The sequence below is a fragment of the Uloborus diversus genome, chromosome 4, assembly GCF_026930045.1.
Source record: "Uloborus diversus isolate 005 chromosome 4, Udiv.v.3.1, whole genome shotgun sequence".
Taxonomy (NCBI): Eukaryota; Metazoa; Arthropoda; class Arachnida; order Araneae; family Uloboridae; genus Uloborus; species Uloborus diversus.
Window position 1 is genome coordinate 185,856,870 of NC_072734.1, and position 17,013 is coordinate 185,873,882.

General features: G+C 31.2%; 2 protein-coding genes across 3 annotated transcripts in view; one reads left to right on the plus strand and one right to left on the minus strand.

Moving 5' to 3' along the window:
* Positions 1–17,013, minus strand: part of LOC129221245 (uncharacterized) — a 246,005-nt gene that overhangs the window by 103,488 nt on the left and 125,504 nt on the right. The window lies entirely within an intron of this gene.
* LOC129221244 (carbonic anhydrase 7-like) overlaps positions 1,531–17,013 on the plus strand; it is a 196,727-nt gene continuing 181,244 nt past the window's right edge. The window contains exon 1 of the mRNA XM_054855697.1: positions 1,531–1,656. Coding sequence (XP_054711672.1) covers positions 1,596–1,656 — 61 coding nt within the window. The 5' untranslated portion in view covers positions 1,531–1,595. The remainder of the gene's footprint in view (positions 1,657–17,013) is intronic.

Sequence of the window (17,013 nt, forward strand, 5' to 3'; positions counted from 1 at the left end):
TAAGCACTGAGAAAAATGAAGTTTTCGAAAATGAGTACATTCATGCTTTCGAATTTTCTTGAAACCTTTTGTTTCAAATATGAGAACCCATATTTTCAAATACTGTGTTGAATCATTTTCTACTTCAAAATGAGTACATAACGTGGTTAATACTCAATTTTAAAATTATTATGTATTCAAAAATGAGCACAAATGCCTCAACTTAAGCAAGTGCTTAAGCTCTTTAAAATCCTCATATATATAATAGCCAAAATCACTGATCGAGTAATGCTCTGACATCACCAACAATGAAATTCGTGCCTTAGCATGCGTGAAGGCATAATTTCATTGTTGAAGCACCAACAATTTAGTAAGTTATTTACAATTTGATAATATTTTTTGGCAATGTTTGATATGCAGGGAAATGCTTTATTTTGACAAGGAAGAACTAGCAGATCCGGTAACTTAACTGTTTTAATGGAAAGACAGTCATTTTTGGAGAACGAAAAAGTGGTCAACACTTTATTAACGCTATCGACTGGAGTTTTGGGTTTATCCACTGGAGTGAGAGTTAAAATTTCATCAAAATATCACCAAACAGGCAATGGTTTCGTTCAAATGTAGAAGCAATTTTCACCCGTCATGCCATGATGGGAGACTTTCTAGTCAAGTAAGAATTAGAATAAGACTTGTCTGTTTATCTAATTTATTTTTGTTATGTTTGTCAGTGCAGTAATGTATAACAGAAAATACCAATATTCCACTATCAACATCATTTATTCCAACTAAAAATTGTCAGGTGAAATATTTGCATGATTTCTATTTTGTGAATATTTCCAATTTTGAGATTAAAAATTATCTATTTACTTTGTGCTGCATCTTTCATCTGTATTCTTAGTTTTACATTTATCACTTTTAATTATAGTTTGCGAATTATAGTGCAATTTTTCTAGTATAAGATATTGATAAATTGTAAGTGATTACGAACTGAAGCATTTACCCGTAGAACGATAATAAACTAATACAAAAGGCATTTAATTTTGTGAACAAAAGCGTTATTAAAGAGTACATTCATGATTTTATTGGTTTATTGACGAAGAAGTAGAATCAAATTTCACCTGTCATACCTTGACGGGCGATTTCCTAATTATTAAACAACACAGGTTTTCGAGCCTTTCTTCAATTCATCAGTTTAAAAGCGGTTTCAAAAGTTTCTCAAAGTAATTAAATAAAAGAAATTATTCTTGGCGGGAACACGAGCTATTTAATCAACTTTCAAAACCTCACATTTGTGGGTGGTCGTGCAAACACATTCCCAATGACGAAATTTTCGCGATCCAACATTTCTGGTCAATAACGTGTTAACATAAAAGTGTCCTTTTTTTTTTTGTAATTGGCCTTTCCGGCCTCTAAACCAATCCTCGCAGCCGATAAATTAATTAGCGATCAGCCGCATCCGCTAAAAACAGCCCATGAAAAAGAAATTGCGAGCGAGTTCTCCGCTTGATCCGAGGTGCTTCTGGGAATCTTGTGATTGCGAAAGAGGAGAGAGAGTGAGAGAGAGAGCGAGGGACGCAGAGTCGGAAGAAAGTCGTCAGTTAAAGAGAACATCGAACATGTTACGGACGGTGCTACTCTGTTCTCTGCTCCTGGTGCTGCAGCCCTACGCCTCATTCGGTGAGTTAGTTCCTCTCCTCTCTGCCCCCTTTCTCTCCATCCCGTTTTTCCATTTCGTTCCGCGTTAGATTACGGTCGCAGTTCATCGAATGTCCATCACGTTTTGTTTTTATCGCGCGTTTAACATTGAGAGAGATGTTTCACCATTATTGTGGCATTGCACTAGCGCCGGCGTTTCCTGGGACAGCTCTTTTGCGAGAGCGTTTCTTTGCAGCAATTTTATTTTGAAAGGAATTTTATTTCGAGCGTTTCGAATTGCAAATGGTTTGTAAATCTTTTCGAAGGAGAGTGTTCGATTCGAGGTCTTTTTAGAACATAAAACACAAAAATGTAGCAGAAAAAATATATTTTTAAAGAACATAAAACACAGAAATGTAGCAGAAAAATTAATTCTTTTTAAAACGTAAAACACAAAAATGCAGCAGAAAAATTAATTTTTTTAGAACATAAAACACAAAAATGTAGCAGAAAAAATAATTCTTTTTCGAACATGAAACACAAAAATGTAGCAGAAAAATTCTTTTTCGAATATGAAACACAAAAATGTAGCAGAAAAATTAATTCTTTTTAGAACATAAAACACAAAAATGTAGCAGAAAAATTAATTCTTTTTAGAACATAAAACACAAAAATGTAGCAGAAAAATTAATTCTTTTTAGAACATAAAACACAAAAATGTAGCAGAAAAATTAATTCTTTTAGAACATAAAACACAAAAATGTGGCAGAAAAATTAATTAAAGGGCCATTTCGCAGTATTTTGTCCAAATGTAGAGTCCGCAACATGACACTTTTTTCGCCATAACTATTTAATTTACTGTTGCGTTAGCACATCATTTTATTTTGAGTTTGTCTTACCAACACACAAACTCAAAATTAAACAATGTGCTCACGAAACAGTAAATTAAACATGTATGGCAAAAAAAAAAAACGTGTCATGTTGCCAATTCTACATTTGGACAAAATACTGTGAGATGGCCCTAAAACAAAATGAAAATTTCAAGTTTAAAAGGATTTTTATGAAATGCAATGAATATTATTTCAACAAACGTGACCATAAGAGATAGTTGAGGAATTTATGAAGCGTACTTCTGGCTTCCAACCTACAATGCTATAAATTCCAAAATCTGCAAGTTTCATTTTAATACATTTCTCTTGAAATATTAAGGTAGTCAACTTTTGCGTTAATGCAAGTCTATTAATGCTTCTTGTTGAAAACACTAATACATAAGACTTAGAATCAACATAAAATGGTTTGTCGAATCGAGAGCACTAACCCGATTAAAGGGTGAAAAATATTTTTAGAGCATCTTTTTTTTTTTTTTGAAATGAAGCACCTATCTTCCCGTCACCAATAAAGAGCAAGTTGTTGAAAGCTCTGAAGTTTTCCCGCCATTCATTCTCCCCAGGTTTATTGCTCTTATCCACTTAATAGACAAACTTAATTAAATTGGAGCACATTTCTGATTTTAAAAAATATTTTTTCAATTTAAAAATAGAGAACTAGAAAACTATACACATAGAAAAATTTAAAAACGGGAAAAACTCAGACATCTATAACGTATATAATACCTTTAATGCTTAAAAGGAAAAGAAAGAAAGAAAAAAAAACAGCTTATTTTACAATCAGTAGAATTGATTAGATTGAAAATAAGAAGAATAAAATTCACGTAAGAACATTCTCTGTGTTTTGAACATAGTTTTTTTTTTCTTTGTGTGTGTGTGAACATGCTTAATGTTTGAATTATTTTCAAACTGTGGGTCGCGAACCACTTTTTAGAAGGTATAGACACTCAAATAATATGTCAAATAACCCGTTATAGCAACAGTAACAACAATTTTAACCTTCCCTTGTAAGGGATCATCAGATTGGAAAAGCCATAGCTCAACAGGAGACAAGAAATCTCTGACACAAGCTTTAATAATATGTTTACTCTAATAATCTGTTCGCTCGCATTATTAGAGGATTTCTTGCATTTGACTTCTAAAAGCATTCTGTGATACAAAAATATCATGCAACGTGGTGAATTTCGAAATTCTGTAGTTTGATTACAGATAATCAATTAACTTGCGCATAAAGTAAACATAGTTTGCAGAAAATAATCATAAGGTTTAAAATGTTTTATTAACAAATATTCGATGATAAATATTCTTTTACTTTATACAAGCTCCGTTTTGAATTTAAAAGTTCTTCGGCAAAAATATGTGCTGTTCTTTGGAATGATGTTTTTGATATTAATATGCACTGCAAAAAATTCCAGAACGTTACTATTGTAATTTCTGTGAAAAGTTTTGGGATTCCATGGGTTTTCACCAATTTCCTGTAAAAATTTAGTATTTTTGTCAAAAGGTTTCCTGAATTACTCCAAAATGCACGAATACAGACTTCTCACCGTTGTGAAAAATATTTTTAGCTACCAGTTGAAATTTTAACTGAACGTATTTATTAAGTGCATCGGCTTAAGAGTGATTACGGCCCATTCAGGTTAACTAATCTCCCAATGAGAGCGAATAAGTCTTTGGATTCCGCAGCTACGAAAGCGTGTGACATGCTTGGTACTTGCAATGGGGTCGTTTCCAAAATTTTAAAAGTATTTTTTCTGAAAGAGCATGCTTAAAAGCATAGGATATGATCCTATTTAAAATAATTTGGTTAAGTTTAGTATTTTTAAAAAATTACTTAAATTGGTGCGCTTTCATTGTTTAACGCTTCTGCCGATGACATCACAAATGATGAAATGCCATTCAGAGTAGCCATTCACAGAGCAAAATCTTTAATTCACATCTTTACTCAAGTGTATTGGCAACGACATGATTGATAGCAAGCGTAGAGCGCAATTTTAATTCACTTCTTTATTATCATAACGTGGAAACTCAGAAGAAAGATGAGCCAAAGAGCATCATTTGTGACGTCATCAAGACCACGCCTTGTTTGAAAAATCAGACATTTAAAAAATTTAATTAAAAAAACTCTGTTGGGAAAATGAAAGTATTTTCCGGGTCCATATTACTTTTTTTTGCGTATTCTATCAATTTCAGTGACAAAAAGTACTACTTTTGACTAAAGGAAACAACCCCATTCTGTCTTAACGTTTGGCACTCGTTGTAATAATGCTTTTGGAGCTTTTCTTGGCAAATCAGGAAGGCGCCAAGTTACTAACTTAAAACCAACTTAAGTTTTCTCAGAAAGTTCCAGAAACATGATTGGATTTAAACGGAGATATTTCTGCATTATTTAAATCGATATAAGGATTATTTCAGGAAGGTTACTGACTTTTAGCGGTAAACATTCCTGTTTTTTTTTTGTGCAAAATATGTTACTGGCGGAAATTGGGCACATCAGCTGGCCATGATTTTCCAGGAACGTTTCCCGTTTTTACAGTGTGAGCGTGAAGTAAATAAATAATAATAATAAGAGAAGTAGGATAAATTAATGGTAGTAAAATAATTTTTACTAAAAAGAAATAAACAAACTGCAGGGTCTTTTTCAAAGTTAAGTATCAAGTACATGCATCCAAGATGACGGGAGAAGCTTAGCTTTCCAAAAAAATGTTGCAAAAGATTAAGTTTCTTAAACGTCGGTCGAAAGGTTTAAAACGTTGGGAGTTCCATAAGATATTACTTTATGGAATTTTGAAAGGTAAACAAAGAACAGTGAGTCGGTACTTGATCGTCAGTTCCTTAATCGTGTGACTGAATAAAAATTATACAACTCTCAACTTTTTTAGAAAATGTATGCAATTTATTACTTTTCTTTTTGATTTTTTTTCCAGCGATAGTTAAATTTTTGACTCTGCTGTACCTGATCTAGATTATTTTTTACTTATATTTCTACTTATAATTATTTAATTAGAATTTGCATGTCTGTTTTTTTTTTTTTTTTTTTTTTTTTTTTTTAAACTAATACAGAAATGACAGCCATTGACTTGATTAAAACGTATGGAGAATACAATTTTGCTTAGGATAAAAATCAACCATTTCTCGAAAGTTCTTTTTTTTCTGAGTACTATAGGCTCAAATGAAAATAAAAAATAGGAACGTAAAATAGCACAAAATTGCAAATTACTGCAGACACGTGTTTCGGGGTTACAAAGTACCTCCTTTTCAATGCAGGAAGCAAATAGAAGGTCTTATCTGCAATCAATGTATCTATTACCGTTAAAGTATACAATGCAGTTATTTTATAGAATACCTAGTTATTCTATGAAATAACTAGGTATTCCATAAATAAACTAATGATAGACAATTAAAATGAAAAAGAAGCAATTTATCTAATTTATACAGCATTATAAATGGTATTTATGGAAACGTACCATAAAATCATTTGTTACAACAAGGATTACTAAAATGACACTTGGAATTACAAAGAACATTATTTCTAAAACAAAAGCATTTTTTGTTGACACACTGGGTTTTACACGAACATTTTTTTAATCCCTGACCAGTACCTAATATAATATAGATTATTTTACACTTTAACGGACTGCAGATCGTTATTCTATGAAATAACTAGTTAAACCATGAAATACAAGAAAATTTTACTTTAACGGACACGATCAGTTATTCCATGAAATAACTAGGTATTCTATAAAATAACGGATTTCATACTTTAACGGTAACATATCCACAGTTCTTAAACATTATGATATATTTCAAACTAGTGGTACCCTCACGGCTTTGCCCGTAATAGAAAAATTAAAAAGTGTTTTGGTTCGCCTGTATATTTACAAATAATGTATGGTGAATTTTCTCACCAATTGGCTTGTGCCCAAGATGCGGTTCCACGTTATGATAATTTCGTAATTTACTCGTCCATCTTATGATAATTTTGTTCTTAAAATTGGAATAGAAAAAGAACCACATCGAATTTTCGAAAAATCGCTTCGAGGTGCACACCCCCTGCAACAAACTAACTTGTAACATGGTAACTTGTAAGGCGATATCATTGTCTCAAACCACTATTATTTTAGTTTTTATTGTAATAACTAGTGGCACCCGCACGGCTTTCCCGTAGTAGAAAATTAAAAGGTCTTTTGGTTCGCCTGTATATTTACAAATAATGTACAATGAATTTCTTGTTGATTGGCTTGCCCATGTTACCGTTCCACGTTATGATAACTTGGTAATTTACTCTTCCATCTTATGATAATTTTGCTCGGGAAAATGTTCCTCTTGAAATTGGAATAGGAAAGGAACTAAATCGAATTTTCGAAAAATCGCTTCGAGGTGCACACCCCATGCTACAAACTAATTCTGTGCCAAATTTCATAAAAATAGTCGAACGGTCAAGGCGCTATGCGCGTCACAGAGATCCTGACAGACAGAGAGACTTTCAGCTTTATTATTAGTAAAGAAAAGATAAAGATAGAGCTCAATGCTTGAAAATATTTATCCTAGAAGGGAAATCAGTTATATATACCTTCTTGTTCTAACATAACTAAGTCTACAGCTAACAAAAGAAGGGGAGGGGGGCAGTTCTGTATTGTTTTGTGTAGAAGAAAGAACCTATAATATTTTACATATGATAAAGCAAACTTTCGACCAAATCAGTTTTGGAGTCTTTAAATTGGTTTGGAATGATCAGGTGAATCAATTATTCTTCAACCTTTGACCCTCTGCTGAACAGTTGGTGAAGAATGATTATAATGCCCTTTTGCGGCATTCAGGACAATTTCGTAACTGATTGATTGGCGATGTCAAATTCACTGTTTAGGAAATACACACATATTTGTCGATTTTGTAGTTGTGAAAAGATAAACTATCTGAAAGTTTCTAATCGCGCTGGAAGAAAATTTTGAAAGGAGCAGTAGTTAATGAGTTTATTTAAAGGTTGAGTTGAAAAGGAAACAAATATGTGCTTTCAAAAACCAAAATACTACTGGAATACTGTGACGTTGGAACCTGGTAGCTGGGCAAAGATTGGCGATAAATAATTGGCGGATCATGGGTTTCATTCAAAAAGAATATTCATGTATTTGTTTTCACCAAATATATCATTTTGGCGACAAAATGACTACGTGTATTGGTGAAAACACGTCGCAATATAACTCTTTAAAACTCAAGATAAACCTCGTTTTATAATATGAAAATTAAACTTCCTGTCTTGCCAAAAACATGTCACAATCGACTATAATCTAACCGCGAACAAATGACTCTTGTCAATCATTTAGGAAAACGAGTCCATTCCTTAAAATAGGAAGAGAAGGAAGAAAGGACGCGTGCCATATTTTCGAGTTTAGAAACTTTTTGGAGATATGAAAAAAAAAAATGTACTCCTAATATATTTTCGTCATGTGATTTCCAGATCTGAAAGGTCTAAGCTGCAGCAGTAACTGCATTGAATTGGCGAAAAAGTTAAAATGACAAGCTTTGCATTCTTTACCTCAACCCTACTCTCGTCAGTTTTCAATTCAAAGTAATTATAGGAGGCAGTGTTTTCTTTGACCCAATCATTACGTAGGATGTTACCTGTCCAATGAGACATCGCCTTCATCGCACAAAATTAAAATCTTTTACCTCTTTGACTAATTCCTTAAGCTCTAGAACAAAACACACGTTGCAAATTCCATTCTCCATCTTTCCTCTCCGTACCGCCCCTTCACGAAAATGGACACTTCTGAAACAAGGCGGAGTCAAGGGCCAACATTTCACACTCAGATCATAAAAATCAAGATAAGCCGAGTTTTGAGTGTTAAATCAATTTAAATTGTAGAATTAGAGATAGGAACTAAAATGGCAACAATTCAAATGTCGTTGAAAAATGGTTTTTCTTTACTTAAAATACTCATAGCTTTTTTTTCTCGTTAATTAATTGCCTCCATTCTTCTTTTTGCCGCTCTTTCGAATGAAACCAAAATCGTTTCGCTACGATATTATTACCTGTTGAAAGAGCAATTTTTGGGCCCAAAATGTAAATTTTTAATTAAAAAGAACTATTCATAGATTTTTTTTTCTTTTCGAAACGGTCTATAAGCCTTCCCAGCACTAACCTGGACAAACTGTTTCCGAGTCTGTCCCGGACATACAAATGTGGAGTTTGTTTATATATATATATATATATATATATATATATATATATATATATATATATATATATATATATATATATATATATATATATATATATATAAAGATTTCAAAGCCAACTATTAGTTCCGACATGAAATGATATGCTTTTATTTTACAGATCGCACTCTAGTCGGATATCTTTCATTTAACGTTTATCTTAATTAGTTGCAGCACATATGAAATATGCATGCTACATTTGGCCCAATATTGCTCTAAAATCTTACCAGTACCTTTCCCCTCCCTTGCTAGTATAGAAATCGTCTTTCTCCGTTATAAAACTAAATATTAAATACAATTCAATAGTTTTCTTCTTCTATCGATAAAGGCCTTCTATTTTCTCACAGAAAGCCAATGAAATGCTTAACAAATCCTAAAACTACCACTGAAGTTTTAGGATTTGTTAAGCATTTTAGAGCAAGGTTATTTTAGAGCAAGGTTACATTCGTTTATTGATAGAAAATGCCTCCAAAATCGCTAAAATGTCTTGGAAATAATTCATACCTTATTGGAAATTTGCAGCTTTCCCTAACAGATTTCATATCATTCGCGAGAGATCGATTTTCATTAATTTTATTAGGAGTATGACTAGTCTCCCTTAAAAGTTACAACGAATCTTCTTACAAGACGAATTCGCTTAGTTGGAAATTAATCTTAAATGAATGCATCTTTGTAAAATGTAAGCAGAAGATTTTAAAAACCGCGAATGAGACTATAAATCCTTCGAATTCTTAATCACCTTTTTTTAGCCTACTTTCCCAGTAAAAGACAGAAAAAGAAGAAGAAAGCATGAAAGAAGGCTTAATGCATCTTGAAAATATCGCAAAAAACAAAAAAAAGTCAAAAATAAATAAAATAATTGAATAAATATTGAAAAATTAAAAATTGGAAAGTAGGGTATTGAGATGGGGAAAAATGTCTGTCGGTCTGTCGGTCTGTCTGTCTGTCTGTCTGTCGGTCTGTCTGTCTGTCGGTCTGTCTGTCTGTCTGTCCCCCCCTAATAACTTTTGAATGAATAGTCCGATTCGAACAAACTTTTTTTTGTTCGAAAGATCTCGGCAAGGACATCTCATTCCCATACTTCACTTTTTGATTTGAACTATTTTTTGTTCAATTTTGAACAGTTCAAAAAAACTTAACATTAGCGCCTACGAGGAAATTCAAGGCAATTCCGAAGTGTGAGGCGAATTTGCTTCAAACAAACTTTGTAGGAAAAAGCGTTTCATGAAAAACTTGTATATAAAATATCTTTCTGATTTGAACAATTTTCCGTTCAATTTTGAACAGTTCAAATCCCCTAACATTAGCGCCTATGGGGAAACTGAAAGTCAATGTAGATTCAGTACTTGAAGGCGGATTTACTTCAAACAAATTTTGTTGGAAATAGCTCTTGACGCCAAACTCCAGACTTCGACTCCAAGAATTTAGGGGCACTTGACCCCGACTCCGACTCCTGTGCCCGACAATTAATCGGACTCCGACTCCTCCGACTTCGTAGCTTTTGCAAAAATTTATACACGGAGGACAAATGACCGACTCCGATTCTTAGATATTCGACTCCGACTCCTTTACCCCAAAATGAGATTGACTCCGACTCCACAGCTATGGTTTTGACTGTGAAATAATTATTGTTGATCTGACTTGTTTTTATTTTTACGCTAAAGTTTTAATTTAGGTATTCAGTTTTCGGTGAATAAACTCGAAGTCATTTATGTTTCTACATAAAGATATGCGCAGACGATTTTTTTTTTTTTTTGACAATAACAAATTATTTCTTTAAGTTGACATTTTACTGTTTTTATTTATTTTGATAAGCGTATTAATTCATTTAAAAATTGTTTTTGGCAACAAGGGGAAAATTAACGATTTTTTTTTTTTTTTGATATGATGAATTTATTTTAATGAGCTTATTAATTTTAATTATTATTTTTTCGTTTTGAAAGCTGTTAAAGATTTTTTTAATGTAAAAAAGTGTATTAGCTGCTTTGTTTAAAAGTTGCTGCTTTTTTTTTTATTTTTTATTTTTTTTTTACGCATCTAATTTTTTTAGATAAGTGAGGAATATTTTATTCCTAGAAATCAGCTTAAATTATTTTTAAAATATATTTGAAAAAAATTTGCGATTTTAGCTATTTTTGAGAATATTGATCAGGTAATAGAAAGTAGTATGGGTATACGGGAAAGTAGGCTCGTCTTGTTCTAGACAGAACTTCTTGTTAAACCTCCTAATCACAAAGTATTAATTATGTAAATAATCGTTAAAAAATTTTTTTTTAAAGTATAACATGCCTCTAAACATCCGAGTAATTTATAAAATGTTATCCAAGGCACAGTTTTGTTAAATATTATTATCCTAACTTCAAAAAGTATTACTTTAAGGCTGTATCTTTAATAGAAAAAAATCCTTAGGGATTCTAATGACATAAAAATTCAAAAAGAAAAAAAAAATCGCCGAGAAAAATCAATTTAAAGTTTTTCTTTTGAATAAGAACACATAGCGAGCATGATCTAAAACTACTTATAACTTTTTAAATATTTGAACTAAAGCAATGAAACTTTTTCCCTGTGTTTGGAATAACTTGTAGTTTTGAACTAAACAATAAAGCAATAATTTTTTTTTTTGATCGTTTGATCATTTTTTAAGGTACTCCTTACGTAAATGTATATATATATATATATATATATATATATATATATATATATATATATATATATATATATATATATATATATATATATATATATATATATATATATTATATATATATATATATATATATATATATATTTAACTTTTCAAATTTTAATTGTATAAACAGGGGCCGGATAATCGAGGTTTTATTGTATTTGAAAGTAGTGTTTTGGAAGGGAAAATGTATTTAAGTTGATCTGTCGGGGGCCCTAGAAACATATAAAGAAAGCGTTCGATTCAAATAAATCTTTTGTTGGAAAGATCTGAGCGAACACTTTCATACTTTATTCTATTGACTTGAAAAGTTAAAAAAAAAAGTAAACAATAGTGCCTACGGGAAAATTTAAAGCAATAAAGAAACTGAAATAAAAGACCGATGTGACTTGTAAAAAGTTAATTTGAAAGCACTTTTTACGTACAGTATGTTGATAAAAAGATTTTGCCGATTTGGTCATTGCAAAAGTATTTTTTAATCAATCCAAAAATGCTTGACAGTAGCACCTACGGGAGAAATTTAACCTCTTTATCTAAAAAATAATACTAAAAAGCGCTGTAAGATGTTTAAAATTTCCAATTTCTCTAGTATTCAGCTATTTGATTCTAATAATAGTGTAACGGATTCGGTGCGACTTCCACTTTCTTGAAATGAAGACACAGTTCTTGATAAAAGCACAGGAAATTTATTTACACTATGTACAGGAAAGATCGTCAACAACTGCAAAATTATTCATCAGCAATTAAGCAATTATCACGCAACACCGTAAACTCAACGTTTACACACGTATTTACTTCCAAATACGAAAACAACACAGCGAAATGCCTCGCTATAAACATAGCTAATACACACTCTCAGTTCGAAATCTGAATCGAAAACTCCCTTGTTTATCACGTGGGACGCCTTTATAAACATCGAAAGAAATCTCTCAAATATTCCACACGCTTCTCGAAATGCGTTGACCGTTATCAAATTTTATCAATGAAAACAAAAGGAAATAGGGGTCGTATACTTTAGCGGAATGAAAAGGGGCTGTATATTCATTACGGGAAACTATTTACAGGTTACGTTACTACAATTATTACTTTTTACAGGATTTGTAACAATAGCAAAAAATGTTATTGATGAAAATAGGAATGTGATTTTCCGAAAAACTTACATTGACGTAAGTTAGAGATTGATTAATTGAACTAAAATCGCAAGTGACTATTGGGATGAATTTTTTAAATTTTTATTCCAAAACTTTGATGTGTGTGTTGTTTTTTTTTGATAAGGAAAAAAAACGCAATCCGCAAATCTTACTCAAAATAATTGGTCACAAACGATTTTATTTTTTATCAAATAATTTGTAGCACGTTTGTTTTAGGAAAAAAAAAATACTATATACATTTTTTAAAAATCTGTTTCTTTTTTTTTTTCTCTTTTTTACCCTTTTTTTGGGGAGGGAGGGGGGAACGATTAAATAATTTTGATCATGGAAAAGGAAAAATCAGCTGCCATTGTTCTGCTTAAACCTTTATTTATGTATTTATTTATTTATGGTTACTTATTCAAATTTTACGAAGCAGAAATTGCTTGACTTTAATATATTCATAGTAAAAATTTCACTAGTAGTTGAAATCTGCTAAAACGTAACGTTGAGAAAATTAATTAGATTTTGTTTACAATGTCAGACAATCTCACATCCTGTAGTTCCGGTTTTGCAGTTCAATTATTTCTTCCACTGTCAGCATGCATGATTTTTTGCCGTTAAAGCGCTCCACGTCCAAAAACAAAAGACAAACTCTCGCGCCATTTTCATTACCACTAAAAATGACAAATTAGAATTATGGACTTCTTCAGCTCTTAATGACTTCAACCGTCAGGAGGAAGTAAATTTTAATTATGAAAAACATTCCAAACTATTTCGCAGTTCCAAAATATGCGAGGAGAAATTCGGTACTAAAACTAAATCTACTTGAACCATATTGATTTTTAAAACTATTACTCATCGAACATTATTCGCAGAATTGAAATTTTTAGTACAATGCTGGTTCAGTCGTACGGTATACATAGAACCAACGACATGCGGGTCACGGTGTTCTACAAATACCAGAGAAAAATATTAACGATTTCAAATTTAAATTGTCAAACGAAAAAGTTGTTTTAGTAATGTTACCGTTAAAGTATATAATGCAGTTTTTCTATAGAATACCTAGTTATTCCATGAAATAACTGATCGTGTCCGCTAAAGTGTGTAATATGTTATTAAATTGACACTTTAACTAGTTATTCTATGAAATAACTAGGTATTCTATAAATTAATGAGAGACAGTTAAAGTGTAAAATAAACAATTTATCTAAAATGAAATATCCATAGGTATTCTATAAATAAACTAATGATTGTCAAAATTAAAGTGTAAAAAAAGGAGTTTATCTAATTTATGCAGCGTATAAATGGTATTTATGGAAATGTAACATAAAATCATTTGTTACAACAAGGATTACTAAAATGACACTTACAAAGAACATTATTTCTCAATAAAAACTGGCGGAAACACGCTAAACAAGTTCTCTCCCTATGGCTTGGAGTAGTTCATAAATGCAGTAGGGGTGGAAGGTAAATGTATTTATCGTGCAAAATATATGATACAGATTATTTTACACTTTAACGGTCTGCAGATCGTTATTATATGAAATACTAGGTATTCTATAAAATAACGGATTTCATACTTTAACGGTAACAGTTAGATAACTAATACGATGAAAACAGTACTATTTGAAAAATGTATTATAATTATTAAACAGATGCAAGGAATAAAAATAACATGAGTGAGATAAAACGTTAAAAAAGGGAAGGAGGGGGGGGGATATCCGTTTTGATCTTCCGTGAGCTACGTCGGTTAAATTAAATATGCCAGTATGAAATTCATAATGTGAGATAAAAGTAATAAAGAAAAAGTGAATGCCATTACTGTCATATCCGCACAAAACGTTCGGAAAACCATAAAAGCGAGAGATTGTGCACTTCAAATTGTGTCATCAACCACATAGGACAATTGATTTTCTGTAAATTGAATGTGAAGTAATTTAAATACTGCTGCCAATAAATCATAAAGCACTTGTTACGTCATAGAAAATGCGTTTCTAGACGGAAATAAAACAAATTTTAAGGAGTCTTCATGCATTATATACAAAAAAAAAAAAAAAAAAAAAACACTAGTCTGTAAAAAAAAAAAAATATTGAAATAAAACAGCTTAAGACTATCTTTAACTGAAATTAAATGAAAAAAAAAATGAACTAAAATGTGCTATTTAGAATCATACTACATTATATAAGGACAATGTATAAGTGTATTCATACGATGAATATACATGTAAAGCGATGTCATCATTTTTAAAACCTAAAAAAGGAAATTATTTTGTTACACAACTTTAAATAAGATAACGTAAAAATATTAGAAGAAGCATTGGTTACCGCTTTGCATTGTAACAAATGGTTGAAGAATTTTACAAAGAGTCAATTGACTGAGCATACTGAATAATTGGTTACTAAATAACTGAGAGCTAGTTAAAAATTACTGCAAGATAACTTGCAGTAAATTTTAAGAAGAGTTGAATAATAGAATGCTTTGAGCGGGTTGTAATATACGAAAAAGGTAGCTGATTGAATACAATGATTGGTACCTGCCGACTGATTGAGAGCTACTAAACAAACGGTATGTAGTGTTTTATAGGAAAAAAATTGTCAGACGACTGGAAAACAATTAATCATTAATTGAATAAATGATTGCAAGATAATTCTGTGAAAAATAAATTATAGTTAGTAAATATACTCTTGATGAAAGTTAGCAAATAATTTATTTTTGGACTGTACTAGAATGTCTAAAACATTTGTCGCTGTTACTCGTTAGAGAACTGTAGAAATGTTTATCATTATACTAAGAGACGGCTGTAAAATTGATCAGTGGATTGCATTGGATAAAATAATGTGCACAAATGGAAATAATTAGATCTTGCTGAATAGTTTATGATTCATCGAAATCTAAGAGAAATAGTTGTAACTTACAATTGTTCCTCTTAGACTCTTGATGAAATCGTTTAATCGAGTGCTTTGTGTAATTGGTGTTTACTTCAAAGTTGATCAACCAAATATACTTGGGAACAAATTTTTCTAAAATTGAACGATTTGAAGAAGTGAAAGGAGTTAATCGAGTACATTGCATAATTGATTGTCGGATGATTAAACATTCACTGAAAATTCTGTTGCTCAACTTCATTGCTGATGTTGCTATTGGATTTTTGAATGAAGTAAGGGAGAGTAGGGTACTTTTCAAATATATAGAAATATTTTTTTATTTTATTAGCTTTGCTCTTTTTTTTTTTTTTTTTTTTTTGAATCGCCAAAACCACAATGGCATATTTTCATCCTTTGCGCATTTAATCATGTTACTTTTAATTTATAAGTATCACCACTTTTTAAAAGTATTTATATATATATATATATATATATATATATATATATATATATATTTTTTTTTTTTTTTTTTTTTTTTTTGTATGAAACCCTCAAATGTATCAACTTTCCCCACACGAGAACAAGTTGATTATCAGTGTATAACATGTACAATATAGTTAAGGTAATTTGTAACAGTCTACTTATTGTAGAAATATATAGGGATTCCATTTGGCTGAAAGAATTTCAAATGTGAAAATGAAATACAAGAAATGATAAATAAAAATACAAGGCTGAACAACTAGAACGTCTCAGAATCAGAAAGCATAAAATCAGTGAATACATACAAACATTTTTGAACCCTTTTCACATTGATTATGTACACAATTTTCTGCATGAAATACACTACATCCGATGTTGTCCTGGTTTTGAAGTAGATCAAGCAGACTGAACGTAAGACAAAACCTTCTTCTTTAAATCCACATTTTTTAGTCCCTCTTTTCAGGAGTCAATCTTTTCTTTTTTCCTTTTCACCTTATTTTTTTTCCTGCCAAATTATAAAACTTTTTCCTGCCTTTTCTGCTTATTAATTTTCTTCGCTTATTTTTCTGCTATCTTTCCTAGACTTGTGTGCGTGTGAGGATAACAAAATTTGAAGCTTTCTTTTTTTTCCCTTTCTATACATATATCAGGCATTTTCAATATGATGCCTGATTACCATTAGTCAGTTTGTACACCAGTAATTTAATATTTCCTGGAGTTGGTCCATTGCAAGTTTGGGAAGAATGTATTATGTATTCTTCAAATTCTACGTTCTTTGGAAATATCTGTTTAGGCTTAGCATTAGCATAGCCCGTTGCGAGAATTCGGCCTTTAGATTCATTATTTTATCTAATACAACTGAAAAGTCATTTCGTCGATTTCATAAGCGATTGCCGCTTCCCGCAATGTCATCATTCCTGCATCATATAAATTATCAAATGACTAAATCAGAAAATTTCCTCGAACCATTATACATTTGTAATACCGTACCATTTTTTCACAATAAAACGGCAAATGATATTTTTCAATGTATTGCGGCACGTTGATACATTTTATCAATGTGTCCCCAACCAAAACTTGCCTCCACTGCGATATTGACGCTTAAGTTAACCTAACTACTTAACTATGA